Source organism: Micromys minutus (assembly GCF_963924665.1).
Source record: "Micromys minutus genome assembly, chromosome: 19".
Classification (NCBI taxonomy): Eukaryota; Metazoa; Chordata; class Mammalia; order Rodentia; family Muridae; genus Micromys; species Micromys minutus.
In genome coordinates this window covers 1,392,705-1,411,111 of record NC_137954.1, presented here as the reverse complement: position 1 = coordinate 1,411,111, position 18,407 = coordinate 1,392,705, and the positions used below count along the sequence as shown (strand labels likewise).

At 38.1% G+C, this 18,407-nt stretch overlaps 1 protein-coding gene across 2 annotated transcripts; it reads left to right on the top strand.

The window, feature by feature from the left end:
* The first annotated feature begins 4,776 nt into the window (after positions 1 to 4,776).
* OSGEPL1 (O-sialoglycoprotein endopeptidase like 1) lies at positions 4,777 to 18,367 on the top strand. 2 transcript variants are annotated; one of them, XM_080933440.1, is made up of 8 exons: positions 4,777 to 4,975; positions 5,972 to 6,194; positions 10,499 to 10,881; positions 12,433 to 12,786; positions 13,509 to 13,639; positions 13,761 to 13,832; positions 15,414 to 15,508; positions 18,214 to 18,367. In XM_080933440.1, exons 2-7 carry the CDS (start codon positions 6,071 to 6,073, stop codon positions 15,490 to 15,492), a joined length of 1,143 nt encoding a protein of 380 aa, XP_080789566.1. In that variant the 5' UTR covers positions 4,777 to 4,975; positions 5,972 to 6,070; the 3' UTR covers positions 15,493 to 15,508; positions 18,214 to 18,367. The 2 variants fall into 2 exon arrangements, with proteins under 2 accessions (XP_080789566.1, XP_080789565.1); XM_080933439.1 differs by having other exon boundaries at positions 10,494 to 10,881.
* Positions 18,368 to 18,407: the final 40 nt, after the last annotated feature.

Below are 18,407 nucleotides of genomic sequence, written 5' to 3'. Positions count from 1 at the left end.
TTTACTCATGGCTATATGAGGCTTGCTCAGTTATGCAGTTTTAGTGCTACAGAGTTTGTAAATGAGAGAAACTGCCTTCCCTAGAGGTGCTTCCAGGTTAGGAATACCATGGAGGTAATGGGATGGGATGAGTGGACATTAACATGTAGCAGACCTGCTTCATCTGAGACAGCATTTGAATCTGAATGCCACTAAATAAGAAATGAAGGTACAGCAGTCTAGAAAAGATTGCCAGGAAGATTCAAACAGAAATGTGTTCAAGGAAGCTCGAGAAGGCCGGTGGCATGGGGAAAAGAGAAAGGGGAATGGCAGCCGGTGAGGTCTGAACAGTACAGCATGGGATGGTCACACCAGGTCAAAATTATGAAAACATTACACAAAAGATGAAAGGGATTCATTTTATTTACAGCTCACTGACTGCTGTTGGAAATAAGCTGAGAATAGAAAACAGAATAGTTGGGAAGCTACTGCAGCCAAGCAGTAGTTCAGACTAATCAGTAGTGTGTTAAATGGTTTGCACTTCATGGATGAGACACTGATGAATGTTTGACAAAGAAGAAAATGAGGTGATTCAGGAATTTGGCCTGAACCTCCAGTTGAATAGTTATGTTAAACCTGAAGAAAAAAATATGCTAGTTTCAAGAATTTATACTTTAACTATTTGGGACATAGCTCTCCTAATCTGTATGCGGTGGCACATGCCTATAACCGCAGCACTTGCCAGGCTAAGGGAGGAGGGCTACTTGCTGCAAGGCCACACTGTCACAGTAACAATAAAACCTAATTAAATCTAATCTAGGAGACATTCTGGCAACTTCTGTGTAAGTATTGAGTGAGCCACTAATTTCAACGTCATCAGTAGATACTTTAAAGATGTTAGTTGTGATTGTGTGGGGTTGTACAGGAGTGTAGTGCCTGCATAGGTCAGTAGAGGTGTTCCAGCTCCTGAAGCTTGAGTTACAGGGACTTTGAGTTGCCTCACTTGGGTGCTTGGAATGGAACTTTGATGTGCACCTTTTACACCTGCACCATCTCTCTAGCCTGTCTGTATCTTAAGTATGGTAGTTAAGTGGTGCCTTGATAATGGTTTCCTATTTCCTTCTTGGCAATTTTCACTTTTGTGTGTTTTGCCAAGCTGGTACCTGCATGGTTTTGACATGTCACATTCCTATTTGGATTTTCGGTTTATGGTGTTGCTGTGTCGATTCTAAAAGAGCATGTCAGCTACCTAAAAGTATCTGTGTGAGTTGCCCTAATAGATGTGTGATGGCACAGCACTAAGTTAGAAAAAGTACTTAAAGATTAATTCAGTCCACTGCATCAGCTCAAATCAGCACTGATGAGCCTTCCTCCATTAAGTTCTGATTTCACACGAATAGAGGACAGGGTATTCCGTCTTATAACAGTTACAAGCTGTTTATAGTGAGCCAAATTCCCAGTCTTTATGCACATAATTCTTCAGCTACTTGTTTAAACTGTTAACAGTATTGAATAAGCATTATTATGGCTGTTACCATTGTCTATAAAATACAGTCTCACCTTTCTCCACTTGCAGGATTGCTGTAAGAACTACTTTGTTTTTTATTGTATAGAATGCAAACGAAATACAGAGGTGACAAGATGAGACTTTTTTTTTTCAGTCTGCTATCACCTCAGCTGTTTTGATTTGATGGTCACATCACTGATTCACGGTGTGGTCACAAAAACCTCAGAACTTTAACATGAGCTATCAGGTGATGGCTTTTCCCTTCATACACTTAACAAAATGGACTTATTAAACCAAAAGTAAAGAAGTTTTTTTGTCAAATGACACCTTGCTAATTTTAGCCTACCTTATCCGCCTATTGTTGTATTCTAAGTCTTCCTACTTCAAGTCCTAAATGCTGAGATTACAGACTGCACCACAATGCTTAGCTAAGTTTCTCTGTAATTTTAAATCCCAGAACATAAAATTTAGAAAATAACATTCTAAAATGAATAAAATTATTTTTCCACATATGTAGCTTTATTGTCAGTCTTATTTTTGCTTTGCAGAACAGATTTTTTTTCAAGTATTTTGTATTTCGACTGACCATACAAACATCAAGAGGATAAATGTGTATGATTTCTGCTTCATCGTCTAGTTTTCAAATTGGTGAAAACATTAACATATTAACTATTTCCTATGAAAATACAGAGATCCTTTGGAACAGATGTTTCTCTCATGAATTCTCAAACTATGTGCTTCTCTTTTTGCACTGTTAACACATTGGAAGGGTAGAGATTCACTCTCTTCCCTCTTCCAACCATGCATGACTTCTACATACTTGGAGAGTAAGGAGCTTCCTCAGAAGTTATGTTTGTGTGACTCAGCAGTTCTGCTTTGTGGAACGGTGTGGATCTAAAATGTTCTTCCAAAGGTCAGTGCTGAAGGCTTGATTGCCATGCAAGATATTCAGATGGAGCCTATTCAGAGTAGGTCCTTGGGGCCGAACATTCCTATCTCCAGATTGGTTCTCCTTGATTGTTATTTCTCAGCTGACAGGTGAGCATGGTCTTCCACCATGTGCTCCCATCATGGTTCGCCACCTGATCACAGTCCTAAAAGCATGAACTGAAGTGTCAGAAATGGTGTGCCAAAACAGCCTTTCATCCTTGGAAAGTGTTCTTCGTGACAGTGATGGAAAGCTTACTAACAAAGTACATGTCTGAAAGAAGTGAAATCAGGAACATGGGAGCATGAACATGTTCACAGCAGCATTCTTCACAACAGCCACAGGACACAAGCCATCCAGGTGCCAGTATCAAAAGATGGATGGATAAGATAACATGCACAGTGAAAAGTGGTTCTGTGTTTAAAAGGGAATTTTGATATACTGTAGACAACATATTAACTGGTTATGATTTCCACTTACATTCATGAAGACAAAGGAGAATAGTTGTTTACCAGGTACGAAAGTTTAGTTTGGAAAAATGAATTTTGGAGATCAGTGGTAGTGAAGACTATAGAAGTGAGAGCTCTTTCGACCATGTATGTTCTGTCTTTGCCATAAGAAGATAACCTGAAGGACTAGTTGTAAAGTAAGTATAATACCTCAGCAAACAACATGTAAGGGGAAAAAAAAAACTTACAAAAAAAATAAAACCAGACTAACAATTTCCTATAGAAGGAGGATTTTTCTCACATCTAAGATGAAATTCCTTATTAAAGAAAACTGGAAAGGAAAAAGGCAGGTGGCCATAGAGCACATGACTTATTTGAAACTGGTCTATGGCTCAGATGGGAAGTAACTTCTCAGGCTTGAAATATTAGCCATTAAGAGCACTAAGCTTACTTCTGTTTTCATCCAATCAGCGTTTGATCTTCATTGTGGTTTATTGAAAACAGACTATAGACCGGCAGACTCACTATCCTAGCTCCAGCGTCATTTCATTTTTCACAAGCTAATAAATTACTGGTTCTGATGGCCTCTGAATGGTTTTCTAACAATCTGATGTGTGACTCGGTACCCTAGAGTCCAGTCACTTTCAGACCGTAGCCTGGGAAGGAATCAGATGCAGAATCCAAGAGATTAGGTCTTGGTCTTGCCAGCCCACAGATGCAGCAATTCCATCCACTCAGCCTGCCACAAAGGAATGATGAAGGCCAGGTAGGTGTACAAGCGTGGGTATTCGTAGCCCAGTTACTGTGGAGGCTAAGGAAAGAATTAAGTCCAGGAGTTAAAGAACAGCTTGGACAACTTAGCAAGAACCTGAATTATATAGACTTATATATTTCATGCACATGCACACATCTAAGTGGAACCTGTAAGGAATAAGTATTGTAAAATCCTTCCTATTAAGTTCACCTGACAGTTACAAATGAGTGTGTCTTCTGGCATTTAACCAAACAGGCTCCAGAGTCAAGATTGCCCTGGCCCATTCTAATGTTAGTCAGAGGCACGTACTCTATGCTCTCCTGACCAGACTGGCACAGAAGTGTTGCTTTATTGTTACACATTGAAGAAAACTGTCTCAAGCTCAACATTGTAATTATGAATTTATTTGTAACTGCTCCCAGAATTTAGTCTGTGATAAAATTTACCTGGTTGTTGTTTAACTCAGCAAAGCAGTATATCCAAGCCCTTCCTGGCCTTGCATTGTAAAGTCTTTGCTTATATTACAGTTTTCAAATTTATGTAGAAAGGAAAGATTTGGTATACACCCATTTGATTGTACTAACAAATTTATAAACCAAGCCAACAAAAACAAAGCAAGATTCAATAAGTGGTGCATGCTACACAGAAAGCTGAAAATTGACCTAATAATCTGGAACTATAGAATGACACACAGAAATATTTTCAGATTGCTTACCACCTATTACACTGACTTTGTGGTGACAAAATGAGCCAGCCACCAGTGCTTCACTTGGCATGGTAAATGGAGCAGTTGTTTAAACTGTACAACCCAAACCATTTCACTCTGTGAAAACCAAGTGCTGGTTTTGCTGGTCTGACTTCTGGTGAAAACTCTTTTCCCCATAGTTTTCCTAAAATAGTTACAATGAACCCTACCCATTTTTTTCTTGGTGGCAGCAAAGTTCTAACCGAGGGCAGAACCCTTTCCTAAAATGTAGCACAGTATGGGCACAGTGCGATTAACTTATCAGTGTGACTTTGTAGAAGTCCTAGTATTCACAAACCTGGCAGGAATGCCTCAGGCTACCAGAGGTCTTTAAGCATTTCTTTTCGAAGTACGGCGGGCCCTAGGGCGGTGGCGTCACTTCCGGGCGCCCAAGCAAAGCAGGCGCCAGCGGTTTCCTAAGAAGGTGGATGGGGAGTGCTCCTGCGTTTTTCTTGTTCCGGGGCTTTACTACCACCAACAGAGATTCCCTGGATTCCCAGCCAGCTATTCCAGCTGTGCTGTCCAAACTGAGGAAACCCAATTCTTCTGGAGAGGCTGTGGGAGCTCATGACTGAAATCTGCGAGTAGTTTGCTCCCATCCCAGTCCCTGCAGGTCTGCTTTCCCAGTTGTCTTGTTCACTATCTCTAACCCCAGTTTTGCTCATTCCACACATGTTTTGCTGGATGAGAATGCTAGGGTGTTTATGCTTAGTGGTGGATTTCTATCTTTTGGGGAGGAATTAATGTGGGAGAAGGGTTTAGGAAAAAAATTTGGGTGATGAACCTATTACAAAAAGTGGAGATGTGAATCCAGAGATCGGATAAGCTTTTACAGTCGTCTTTTCCCTAAATGCTGTTTTGGGGGGAATTTGTTGTTTGTTTGTTGTTTGCAAATAACTTCATGAGACGACTTGTTTTCAAAATAAAAATTTAAGCCGGATTGGTGAGCATATATTTTAATAATGCTCTGTCCAAATGCGGTGCGCTGTATTTTGTAAGAGGGAGAAGGATGTCAAGAAATGGGAGGCCATTATTTTTCATTTGTTCTATTTGTCTTTAATTTTAAACGTCATCTTCAGTAGGACTATCCACATAACTATTACACTACAACATTAACTATTGTACAAAGTGCGTATTGAGCATGGTTTACCCAAAATGCCTGGACAATAACTGTTCCAAATTTCAAAAGACTCTTGTTAATTTTGGGAAGTTCCATATCTATGACCATTCTGAGGATGAAACCCGGGATAAATGTGAAATTCGTGTTTTATTTGTGTACTATAAGCACAGCTAAGGCAATTTTATATAATATTTTTAGTACTTTTTGTGTCTCCGCTAACAACTCAGGTGGGTAGAGTGGTTTAGAGTTTCACTTTATGGATGCTCAACTGAAAATATTAATTATTATGGCTCTCGTTTTCTCTTGTAAAATCTGACTTATTTATATGCAGTGATTTCTAGGGGCTCTAAAAGATTTTGATAACTTTTAACAAATGTTCTTAAAATTCTGTAAGTCTGCATACTTAAAAAATAATATAACATTCATAATTTTGCTTAAATAAATGAATTAATTGCAAGTGACATAATATTTCTGTAATTTTTTTTCTAGGGATTTGTAGTGTAGTAAATATGCTAATGTTAAGTAAGACAGCAGGAGCTATCCCCAGGCCACCAAAGAGTAAAGTTTGTGGATTTTTAAGGCGATTTAATGTTCATCCCAAGCTGGTCCTGGGGATTGAAACCAGCTGTGACGACACAGCGGCTGCCGTGGTGGATGAGACTGGAAAAGTGCTGGGAGAAGCCCTGCACTCCCAGACTGAAGTTCATCTCAAGTAAGTAGAAAGATTTGGGCCATTTTCTGCTCATTTGCCTTTTTTTTTTTTTTTAAGAAAAATGGCACCACTCTTTCCCATTTATCATGTATAACAGTCAAAATTTAATAGTTAAATTATTTTCTATTGTGTAAGACCACTAAATACCACAATAAGTAACTATACTTGTGGTACACGCCTTAATAACAGCACTGCAGTGGCAGGCAGATGTTCCAAGTCAGCCAGTGCCTCACAGTGAGACTTTGCTTCAAAAAAAGAAAAATAACAAACAAATAAAAACCTACTGTAGAAATACCTCATACCTTGTCCTGGCTTTTAAGGCTTCTCCAGTTCACAGTAGGGTCTCAACATTTGCCAATCCTTATTAACAAAAAGAAGCAAGGATCATTCCCAGAATTAATAATTTTTATGATTTTTTTTCTCTGAATGCTGCCTTTTTTCCTCTGCATATATGTTTTGTGGTCTAGATAGCAATCTCAGGAAAGCATCACCTGATAGTTTAAAAAAATCTACTCACATGTACACATGGAATTTGCATAGTACTTAAAATGTTGTTTGCAGATGACCTCAGGGCTGGTGACTTAAATAAATGGACTGGATGTAAAGTGTAAAATATACTTAGCTTTAGTTAATTGTCACTTAAGAATATAAAATTTAAAGTCATTAGAGTATCATAATTTTCAAAAGAAAGTGGAAATCCACATTTTAAACATGATTTCTAGTTTGTGTTTTTTAGATTATTAGTTAAAATTATTCAAAATACATTGAAATACATCTCAAAAGTTATTAACTTCCAGTATTTGAAGAGTGAAAAAAATGTCTGGTATTTTTAGAATTATTTTAGGCAAGTTCTTTATCCTCTCTGATTTCTTTTTTGGATCAGTAAACAAAAAGAGCAGTTTCACTAGGAATAATTTTTGGAGGATATAGAGTCTGAAACAACACACCACTGGAACCAAACTCAGTGGATATTGATATGTTCAGTTACTACTAGAAGGTCCTTCTGTCATATCGACCTACAAAGAGAGCTACCAGTGAAAAGCAGCATGAAATTAATTACCATCCTGAGGACTCTTTTTTTTTTAATGTACTGAGCTTTTGGATATTTTCTTCACTAACAGGCCAACTCTAAGCACATCATCTAAATCAGGTTCATTCTGTATCACCATGTTCTGTGTATTTTCTTTCTAATCCTTTTTACAATCTATAAAAAGGATTAGAAAGAATTAGATCTTTGCCTGGTCCTAATCTTTCCTCCAACCAGTCAACCTCTCTGTCTGTATTGACCACGGTGCTGCTCCTCTTGCCCTGCTAGCACAGTGTCTGTCTCACAGGTCCTCAGCAAAGATGGAAAGAATATTGCTGTCTAAGTGAACACTAACAACAAAGGCAAAAAGACAAAGACATTCCACTTAGCCAGAGTGTACCCCTTGAGTGGAATGCTAGGCAAGTATGTTCAGTGACATCATCCACACAGCTCAGCTTAGCATGAAGTGGAAACCTACCATTGCCAGGCAGTACCTGGGACACTATAAATTCTAGTACGTATATGATACATATGAATAGCCCACCATATCAAATGGGTTTGCTACCAGTGTTAGGTTATTTCCAGGTTCTTGGCTGCTTTTGCAAAGAATGGAAAAGGGCTCACACAGAGCAACAAAAGAAGCAAAGCCATAGTGCTGGCTATAAATGTCAAGATTGGCAGCAGACCACCTGATTAAGAAGACTCAAGATTAATGTTCAGGACTATTTTCATGGAGTTCAAATGTAGGGATTGATTACTCAGGGGCAGAGTTTGGGTGGTTCTTTATTTTGGTTGATAGATTAGGTCATATACTCATTTTCCCTATTGTGTATTTCCCCTTCTATAATGCATGTTTTAATCCCATGCATGCCCAATTATGCATAAGCATAAGATGGTAAATTAGGGGGGATTCTCCCTAAAAGATTATTAGAACAAATTTTTTTGTTAAGATTACATATGTATCCAAATGAGTTCAGGCTGAATCAACCTTTCTTGGGAATATATTTGAATAAAAATGTCTAAATTTGATTGTTACAAGGCCAGGGAAACTTCTAGCATTTTTCAGAGATGGAAGTACATATAGTCCCATAAAGGTGGGGGTGGAGAGAGTTCTAAGGTTGCTAAGTACATTGTTTGGAGAGGGATGTGTGTGCGTAGTGGGTACAGGTAAAGGACCTAGACTGCCAAATGTATATTACAAGGGAGGGTGTGTGCATGCTCCAAAACCAGGTCGGAGTTCCACCTGTTGTCTCTGCTTGCCTCAGGCTGACACATAGTTTTATCCTTCACACTGAGACCATAGTATTTTCAGCTTTCTTATCTATAAATTCCAGATAATCATGTCAATGTATTGAATGTAAATAAATGTGTGTTATTTTAGAGCTCTTGCTATAGATACTGACAAGTCTAAGTGGTTCAATAGAATGTAGCCATTACTAAAGTTGCTGTCAATACAGATGGTGCAGAGGTCATTGCAGAGTAGTGGAGGGAGTGTGGTGGTAAGGCACTGTCCTGTCTTCCTCGCCACTCCACATCCAAGCAAACCATCTGGTTGTTGTAAACTTCACCCTCAAGTACTGCTTGACATAGTTTTCTCCTTCCTCATCAATTTAGTTTCATCAGATTTAAACAATTCCTTTATCTCTGCATTTCCCTAATCATCTGCATTCTCTATACAAATTAAAACATGTTTATAAAATGTGCTCTTGTTAATCATTGGAGAATAAGGCCACAGTTTTACTCATTATTTATTGTTTAGCATAGTTTTTACTGAAAAAAAAAAATACCAAAGAAGGCATGAAATGGGTCTAAGACAAGGGGGAAAAATGAGTGGGAGGAAAGAACCTAAATTCAAACATTCAAACTCTCAAATTCCAAATTCCAATCTAATAAATATTTTTGATATGAGGGAGAAAACAGTCAACAGATTGCTCTCTAGTGATTTCTGACATCACAATCTGTGATGGTCTCCAAGAATCAAAACCGCAGCTAGAAAAGTAAAGAGGCTCTGAATTTGGTGGTGGTACTACAGTGCGAGTGTTACTAACCTAAGCATGAAGTGTGGGGACAAAGGTAAAATTGGATGTTAAGGAAAGTGAATTGTTTCTTTAGTAAAGGCCCCACCTGACCTGAGTTCAGCGCCTATGATGTCACCTGGTGGGAGGGGGACACTGACTGAGCGAGTTGTCTTCTGACCAGCTCTACATTCACCAGCCCTCCCATAAGTAAATAAAACTGTAAATTACATGTTACATTTTTAAAAAATGAGCCTTGAAATTCAAATGACTCTGAGAATACTATTGCTACTAACAGTGATGAGAATATAAAATAAGTATATTTAAAAATGGTTTTTAAAACTTATTACAAAATGTACTTGTTGGAATAAAATTATTTCCTTAAATTCTCATTTCCTGAAAAAAAAAATAAAGTAGTAACTAAAATTTATTGAATGTTGTCAGGATTCATATAGAGATTATCCTACATGTCAAGTATTTTACAGTGATGTGTTCAGACCAGAGGTAAATTTTACAGACCCTGTGAAATTGTTTCTCAGACCGTAAACCAGTTACACACTGCTATATTCATTGCTGGCCAAGTTCCACTTGTTGTTTTTCCCATACTAGAGACTGAATGCAAGGCCATGGGTATATTGGACAAGTGCTTTACCACTGAGCTACATTCCCAACCCTCCCTGCCAATTCTTAACATTTGCATGATCATCCACTGTCCCATACAGACCCAAAATCTCCACTCTAACACTGAGCACTAAATTCCCAAACTTTATTTTAGGATATCAAGCTATCTCCTGTCCTGCTGTGACCTCAAGTACAGTGTGTTTAAAAATAATATTTCTTCATGTTTTTCACTGTTAGTATCTTCTTTTTCTCCCAGTTATCCCTAACAAATATGAGTCATCTTTGATGCCTGGGCTCCTCATATTCTGTTATCGAGTTTAATATAAAGTTACTTCACACAATTTCTGAAATTCTCTCCTCAAACATTGATTTGAGCTAAATGGATTAGCCTGTCCTTTCCTTGTTCATGACCTCTTTGAAATGCTTTATAATACTATTCTGGTGGCATCATTCATCAGAAGTAAAACACATGGGTTTTTAAGACAGCATGAAAAATCTGCAACAATATTGAGCTCGTACCGGTCTTACATTACAAAGCACACAATGTGCTTTATACAAGAATTCCTTTGGGAAAATGCCTTCAAATGTAACATTCTCTTTCCTAGTTTTTTAAAGACTGTCCCTTTTTTGTTTCAGAACAGGTGGGATTGTTCCTCCAGTAGCTCAACAACTTCACAGAGAAAATATTCAGCGGATAGTAGAAGAAACTCTTTCTGCCAGTAGAATCTCCCCAAGCGACCTCTCAGCAATCGCAACCACCATCAAACCAGGGCTGGCGCTGAGCTTGGGTGTTGGCTTATCCTTTAGTTTACAGCTAGTAAACCAGCTCAAAAAGCCGTTCATCCCAGTTCATCACATGGAGGCTCACGCACTGACTATTAGGCTGACCAATAAAGTAGAATTTCCCTTTTTAGTTCTTTTGATTTCTGGGGGTCACTGCCTGTTAGCATTAGTTCAAGGTGTTTCAGATTTTCTGCTCCTTGGAAAGTCGTTGGACATAGCGCCGGGTGACATGCTTGACAAGGTAATCTTCCAGAGGAGGCTCTCCTCTCCTGTTGCTTCTTCCCAGTCTGCAGACTACTCACTCATCCACGCAATTCAGAACATTACATAAGTTGGCTTAAACTATTTTTAAAATTTACTGCCAAAGGCTTGGTGGAGGTAGCAGTGTAGACTTCAAATTCAAGGCCCAGTCTTGACTTTTGAATGAGTTTGAGGCAAACCTGGGCCACGCAGCAACATCTTGTCTTAAAAATCAAGAGTTACAGCCAAGAATGGTGGGGGTACATCTTTAACCCTAGCACTTGGAAAACAAGAAGCATGTGGAGCTCTGACTTTGAGGCTAGCCTGGTCTACATAGTGAGCCCTAGGATAGCCAGGGCTACATAGAGTGGGAAACAAAACAATAACAACAACAAAAAGCCCTAAGAGTTGTAATAACTTCAAATCTTTTTCTTTTAGATAGGCTTCATTCTGTAACCCGTGCTAGTCTCAAAACTCAGTGATCTTCCAGCTTTAGCCTCCCATGTGCTGGCATTTTTGGTGTGAGTCACCACTGTGTCCATCTCAACTTTGTAACTTTTGGCCATTTAATGAAATAATAAGAATTTTACATTTATATGTAAAAGTTGAAATAGTTTGCAGGTATTGGTATATATATTTGGTCAAATACGTCTTATGAAAGTGTTTGGGAAAACTAGCATGGTACAAAAATATAAAGGTCTTAAGATCAGAAACAAGGAGGGATGGCAGCAGTTCATGCCTTTTATTCTCAGCTTTTGGGAAGCAGAGGCAGGTGGATTTCAGTGAGTTCTAGGCCTGCTTGGTCTGCATAGTGAAGGTAAGGCCACCAGGAGCTGTATAGAGTGAAGCCATATAAGGGAAAAGAGAAGATTAACATGAAATTTAGGTGGTTATTGGCAGCTGTGTAATTAGCATCACAACAGTTTTCCTTTAGTAGTGTGGAACCTGCTGTCATAAATAAAATGATAGAGGGAAAAATAGGTCACTTGTTTGTTTGTTTGGAGGCAGGGTTTCTCTGTATAGTCTTGGCTGCCCTGGATCTTGCTCTGTAGACCAGGCTGGCCTCTGCCTCCTGCCTCCTGAGGGCTGAGGTTAAAGGCATGGGCCACCACCACCCAGCAAGATTCTTATTTTTAAAGTTCAGCATTAAATAACCATTTCAACTTTAATTTCACAATCCCAGTGCAAGAGAAACTAGGGAAGCAGTACTTGGACACTGCTGGTCAGTTTATTGGAGAAAAGAGTTGTTTATTCCTGAAAGCAGACTTTCTGTATTCATTCAGGATGTTAGAAGGAATTCTTTAAATCATTATTTTTATATCTTAGACTTTTAAAATGTGTAGCTTATGACTCGTGTGTGTGTGTGTGTGTGTGTTGTATCTTTATTTTCTTAATGTCACTTATTACATGTATTGACTTGCATATTTTGAGCCATTTATACATCTTTTCTGGTTTGAAACTGACTTGGTCAATAGTGGGTATTTTTTTTTCTTAATAATTTACAGTCAAAAATATATTGCATGAAAAAATATTAAATGTTTGTCTTTAATAGGTGGCAAGAAGACTTTCTTTAATCAAACATCCAGAATGTTCTACAATGAGTGGTGGGAAAGCTATAGAACATTTGGCCAAAGAAGGAAATAGATTCCATTTTACTCTCAATCCACCCATGCAGAATGCTAAGAATTGCGATTTTTCTTTTACGGGACTTCAACATACTACCAATAAACTAATAACACTCAGGGAAAAAGAAGAAGGCATTGAGAAGGGGCAAATCCTGTCATCAGCTGCAGACATTGCTGCTGCGGTACAGCATGCAACAGCCTGCCACCTTGCGAAGAGAACACATCGTGCTATTCTGTTTTGCCAGCAGAAAAATTTGATATCTCCAGATAACACAGTATTGGTAAGCGCTGCCCTCTCCCCTGGTCATAATAGTACACCTTCCAGTCTGCTTTTACCCCCAGGAATCTAGTTGACTTCGTATTTAGGATAAATTGGCCCTTGTGTCTCATACTAGACAATATGAAACAATGAAGAATACAAACAATGTAGGCATAACATCTTTAAGGGGCATATCTACAGCCTGTATAAGAAAAAATACCCCAGGCAGCACTTCTCCCTCAATTTTAATGTACTTTCCATATAATAAACCAGAATGACCATTGTTGTTACTATTTTTACTAAAGTAGGCTGCCTTTATTCCTCTTTTAATTAAACCCCTTTAAATGTGCTTACAAGTCTTGATATTTCTATTTAATAGGTCTTCAATCTTACTTTGACAATTATAAAATAATGAAATATATAAATTTGGAGATTTGTGGGTATTAAGGATAATGGTTTTTTAAAAGCTGAGTAGCTCAGCTCAATGACTAACAAAAGGAAAAAAATGCAATCTAAAACATCAGTATATTATAATTGCAAATGTTGCAGAGACACTTCCTAGTAATAAGAAAATACCTTAAATGCTAGCATTAAAATTGTGATTACTATCCCCATATATCACTTATTACATATCCCCAAATGTCATAGTTTGTTGTTGGTGAAGCTGGTTTTGTTCCCCAGGTTTAGATAACGGCTTGGTTTATATGTGATAGCTGTTAATACTCATCATCCCAATATTTTCAGGTTGTATCTGGAGGTGTTGCAAGTAACTTGTACATTCGGAGAACACTGGAAATCATAGCAAATGCAGCAGGGTGCACTTTGTTGTGTCCCCCTCCAAGGCTGTGCACTGACAATGGTGTCATGATTGCATGGTAAGCCACAGGACATACGTGATTTAGTTGTGATCGTGTGAACAGTCATTAGCATCTACTAAAATCCCTTTCCTTAAATCTTAAGGCTATTGATGTTGTTTCAATGATTTTTATCATTTAGGAATGGAATTGAAAGATTACGTGCTGGCTTGGGCATTTTGCATGATGTAGAAGACATCCGATATGAACCAAAGTATGTGGTATCATGTTTATACAAACTATAACAGAGATAGACAAGTATTTTTTTAATATATATGTGAAGTTTTTGTTGACACTCTGGTGGTACTTTTAGGAAGATTGATGCTTTTTATGAATGTAGCTGAGAAATAATTGATAAATATTTCTGCTACAGATCTAAATTATAAAAATTTTAACAAGCTATATAGCCTATTTTTGTAGGTCCTGAATAAAGATGAACATTGTCTTATTGCTTGCTTACCAGAAAAGAACACATCTCTGGGCTGGAGAGATAGCTTCATGGTTAAAAGTTCTTACTGTTCTTACAGAGGACCACGATTCTGTTTCTGCACCTGCACAATGGTCCTCAGCTACACTTAACTCTAGTTCCTGACCTTCATGGGCTCCTGCACAGAGGTGGTGTGCATCCATGCAGTCAGACATACACACATACACATTAAATATTTTTAGTAAAAGAAACCATCTCCATGAGCAGTACTTTTGTAATGTGTAACATTATCTAAGGACAGTGTTAGCAGACTTAAGGGAACCATGAAGACAACATAAGGTTCAGATAGGAGGCTGGGTTACAGATGGGATCCTACAGGACTAGATGAGAATAATCCACAAGGCAGCTGTTCACTAACCCTTATTTCCTCTCTCAAACCATAGTTCCAAGACCAAAGTTTTTTAATTTGGTATCAAGTTCTGTCCAAGTTAGTCTGGGAATAAGATGGGACAATTGTGTTTCATACTTGACCTTATATTTAAACATTGTTTCTTCTGGTATTTTGAACTTGTCAGCACCAGAGAGTTGTGCTACAGGAACTACCAATTGTTAATATGGATTGTGGATAACCAGAGCTCAGGGTAGTGTCTCAAGGAATCACTTAACATGGCAGCCTAACCTCAGATACAGCCTGGTGAAGGCTGGAGCTGATGGCTCTGTCCAGCTGTGGTCAGCTTAAAGTCTTAGCTTGAGCAATGCCACGGAAAAGTGGAAGTCTGCAGTTTCACTTTACTTAACTGAGGAAGAATAGGTAACATGGGTGAGAGATGAAGAGCCCTCCAGTCTAAAAGTGCAAGGGAAAGTTGAAAAGGACAGACCAGCTTGTGAACGCTAAAAAGGCATGGAGACCAAGGGACCTGTGAAAATATAAACAAATGAAGACTTGATATTTTATGTTAAAAAAGTGTTACCATTTTGACCTTTGATTGTATATGGCATCTTTTGTTGTTTACGTTTTATTTTAAGACTTTTTTGTTTGTAATTTTGTCGTTTGATAGTTTGTGAAATCCAAGGCTTTACATGTGCTTAATCATACACTCTACCATTGAACTATTGACCTACGTATCCCCAGCATCCATTTTGACTTAAGCTTACTAATTTACAGTACTTCTGAGCAGTAGAACTTGCGAGTATAACTCAAAATTAAGGTTTCTTAAGAATGAGATATTGCCATGCATTGTTCTGATGTGTATGTGTGGCAGTTATCACCTGTGCTGATTCTTAATTACCCCCACTGTTGTGCAAACTGCAAGCAGGTGATGTGTTACTAAGCAAGAATAAAGTCATGTGGCCCCTGACTTTTTGCAGATGTCCTCTTGGAGTAGACATATCGAGAGAAGTTGCAGAAGCGGCCATAAAAGTACCACGACTAAAAATGACACTGTGATTTGTGATCTCTACAGGTAATATTTTAAACAACAAAATTAAGTTTCAAGGTTTTGGTATCAAATTATGTTAAAATATGTTCATTAGGCATTGAAATTTTTATTATATGTTTGTGCATATACATAGTCGTGGAGGGGCACATGTATGTTCAAGTGTATCTATGTATGTGTGTGCATGGAAGCAAGGAGTGGTTCACAATCCAGGTGTCACACTCAGGAGTGCTGTCAGCCTCCTTTGAGTCCAGCCTCCTTTCAGTCCATTGTCTTGGAGCTTTGCCAATAACACTGGGACTTACTGCACAGGGAGTCCAGGGAGCCTCTGTCTCCACCCCCCACCCCCACCCCGGTACTGGGATTATAAGGTTACACTGCCATGCCTCCAATGTTACTTAAGTTCTGGGGTTTGAACTTGGGACCATATTTGCAAGGCAAGTTCTTTACATACTGAGTTATCTCTCTAGGCCCCAGACCCTTAAAAAAAAAAAAAAAAAAAAAAAAAAAAAAGAGTTTTTTTTTCTTCCCAAAGACAATAACTGCATGTTATAGATTTGCAAAAGAATGGCTTTTTTACTATTTAAAAAAACAACAGTGAAATCAAAGGGTGAAGGATTTACTAATGTTGGCAGGTGAAGAAAGAAAATCCTCAGGGACAATATAGTAGTTCTTTTTATTCCATGCCTCTTGCCATAGATTCAATATCTTTTCCCCATTTCTCAGATTAGAAGAATAGAAGCTAGCTTTTACCACTGCTGCAATACACTGACTTGTTAAGATGAAAATAAATGAGATGAGAAAAGCTTATTTGGGTAATTTTGTTTGAAACTTGGTATTGCAGACAGTAAGTTTATCATTGTTTTTTGTTTTTTTTTTTTTCTGAGTAAAGTAAGTACATACTGTTTGGGGCCGTAAGTACTGTGCTATGTGGGCTAAAGTACTTCTTGTTCTTGTGGAGAACCCCAGCGCCCACATGGCAGCTCACACCTATCCATAATTCCAGTTCTAGGGAATCCGACGCCCTTTTCTGATCTCCATGGGCACCAGGCATGCATGTGGAACACAAACATTAAAATTAAAAAATAATAAATCTTCATTTTCTAATAGAAACAAAGTTACTTATGTCCCCTGATTTTTGCTGCTGGATGTTCATATTATGTCTCTGCACTCAAACAATTTGTTAATTTTGTGCACTTTCTAATCTCTGGTAATAGGTCTTATTGAAAAGCCATAAGGTAAAGATAAAAATTTAGCATAGAACAAAGCCTTTTTCAGGCGACTCACCTTATATCATGCTGGCCTTTGATTCTCGTGATCCTTCTGCCTCAGCATTTCAGCAGTAGAATTACGGGTATGTAGCCACCATTCTTGATTAGAATGAAAACATTTTTAGTTTTAGCCCTGTTTTAAGCTTTCTTCTCAGAAAGTTCCATAAGTAATTCTTTTGTTCCGTTTTGATATGATCTCATGTTTTCCTTTTAAAAATAGCACGTCTGGAAATAGCCTTTACTTGCAGTACTTTGTATTCTTGGTTGTTAGATTGCTGTTGGATGACAGGAAGAGGGTGAAGAAATAACTAGTTCATGAACTCACATCTTACATTTGAATTTGCATTTTGTATGTGATTATAAATTAGCAGATTATTTCCTATGGATACTACTATCAGTACACATAAATTATGGAAGAAAATTTACCAAAATATATATTATGAATATATTTATTTGAAACAGAGTCTCTGTGGCTCAGGAGTGTCTAGAACTCACTATATAACTCACCCTGGTTTGAATCTTAGAAAACCTCTTGCATGGATCTCCCAGGTCCTTGGTTAAAGGTATAGTTCTACCTAGTAAAGCTTGGAACATTATCTTGAGGCTTTTCTACTTAAAAGGAAACAACCAAGTGATAAAAAATAATCTTTAAGAGTTGAGGACAGCCTCCACTTAAAGTTCAGGGAGCTATGCCAGAGGCAAGGCAAGTTTATTAGAGCCAGCAAGTATGGAAACAGTGGCCCCAAGCCACAACTGGACTAATGCACATATGACCTCAGGGATGTTACAGCATGCACAGGGCCTGCACAGGTTCAAGCCAGATGGAGCCATAGTCCTGAGAGATGAAAGTGGACATAAACTTCCATCTCTAGCCAAAAAGCTGTCTTAACATTTACTTGCAACAAACAAATTATTTTCCTCCAGTGGAGTCTCACTGGGTATATAAACCCACATAAGGGTAGGTAGGCCTCATGCCTTGTTTGGGCATTTTGTTTTTTACTGGTCTGGGCTTTCCAGTTTTGTGTTTTTATGATGTGTGTTTGTTTTGTGTTCTTTTAAATTCTAGTTTGTTTAAGGAATTTGTTTTCCAGATGCAAACCAAAGGTACTCCCTGTAGTTAATGGGACAACTCTAGTTTCCATATATTTTAATTATGCTCCCTGTGTACCTTATGAGCAGTGGCTCCAGATGCTACTATGAGTATTTAGACATTGTGCCTTCCAGGTTTCTCCAAGTCTCACACATTGGAAATACTTATTATTTGACAGCTTCAGGGTTGTAGTGTTAATATGTAGCCTCTTAACAGCATACCAACTCAAAAATGTTTCTAACTCTTGAGACATTATAGATATATAGACATGCACATACACACATATATAATATGTATTGTTCTACTTGTGGCAGTTGATAAATATTATAAGTACAGGCATTCTAGATAGAAATTCCACTTATCTTTTTCAGGCAATAACTGATGTGCGGTTAAATTTCATATTAACCTCTGGGAAGAAAATCTATTCAGTATATAAATAACTTCCATTCAGACAACAACACAGATTCCATCCCCTGAAGATGCTGTGTATTTTACCACAATAAACATTTGCTTTGATAAAGACCAGTCAAGACTCATTTCATGTTTCAAATGCGTTTTGTTTTTA

Bases quoted from the DNA above. Each gene is read 5' to 3' on its own strand.
- OSGEPL1 (XM_080933439.1), top strand. From the start codon at position 5,992: ATGCTAATGTTAAGTAAGACAGCAGGAGCTATCCCCAGGCCACCAAAG. The intron at 10,882-12,432 runs GTAATCTTCCAG...TGTCTTTAATAG, and splicing joins CGGGTGACATGCTTGACAAG to GTGGCAAGAAGACTTTCTTT. The intron at 12,787-13,508 runs GTAAGCGCTGCC...CAATATTTTCAG, and splicing joins CTCCAGATAACACAGTATTG to GTTGTATCTGGAGGTGTTGC.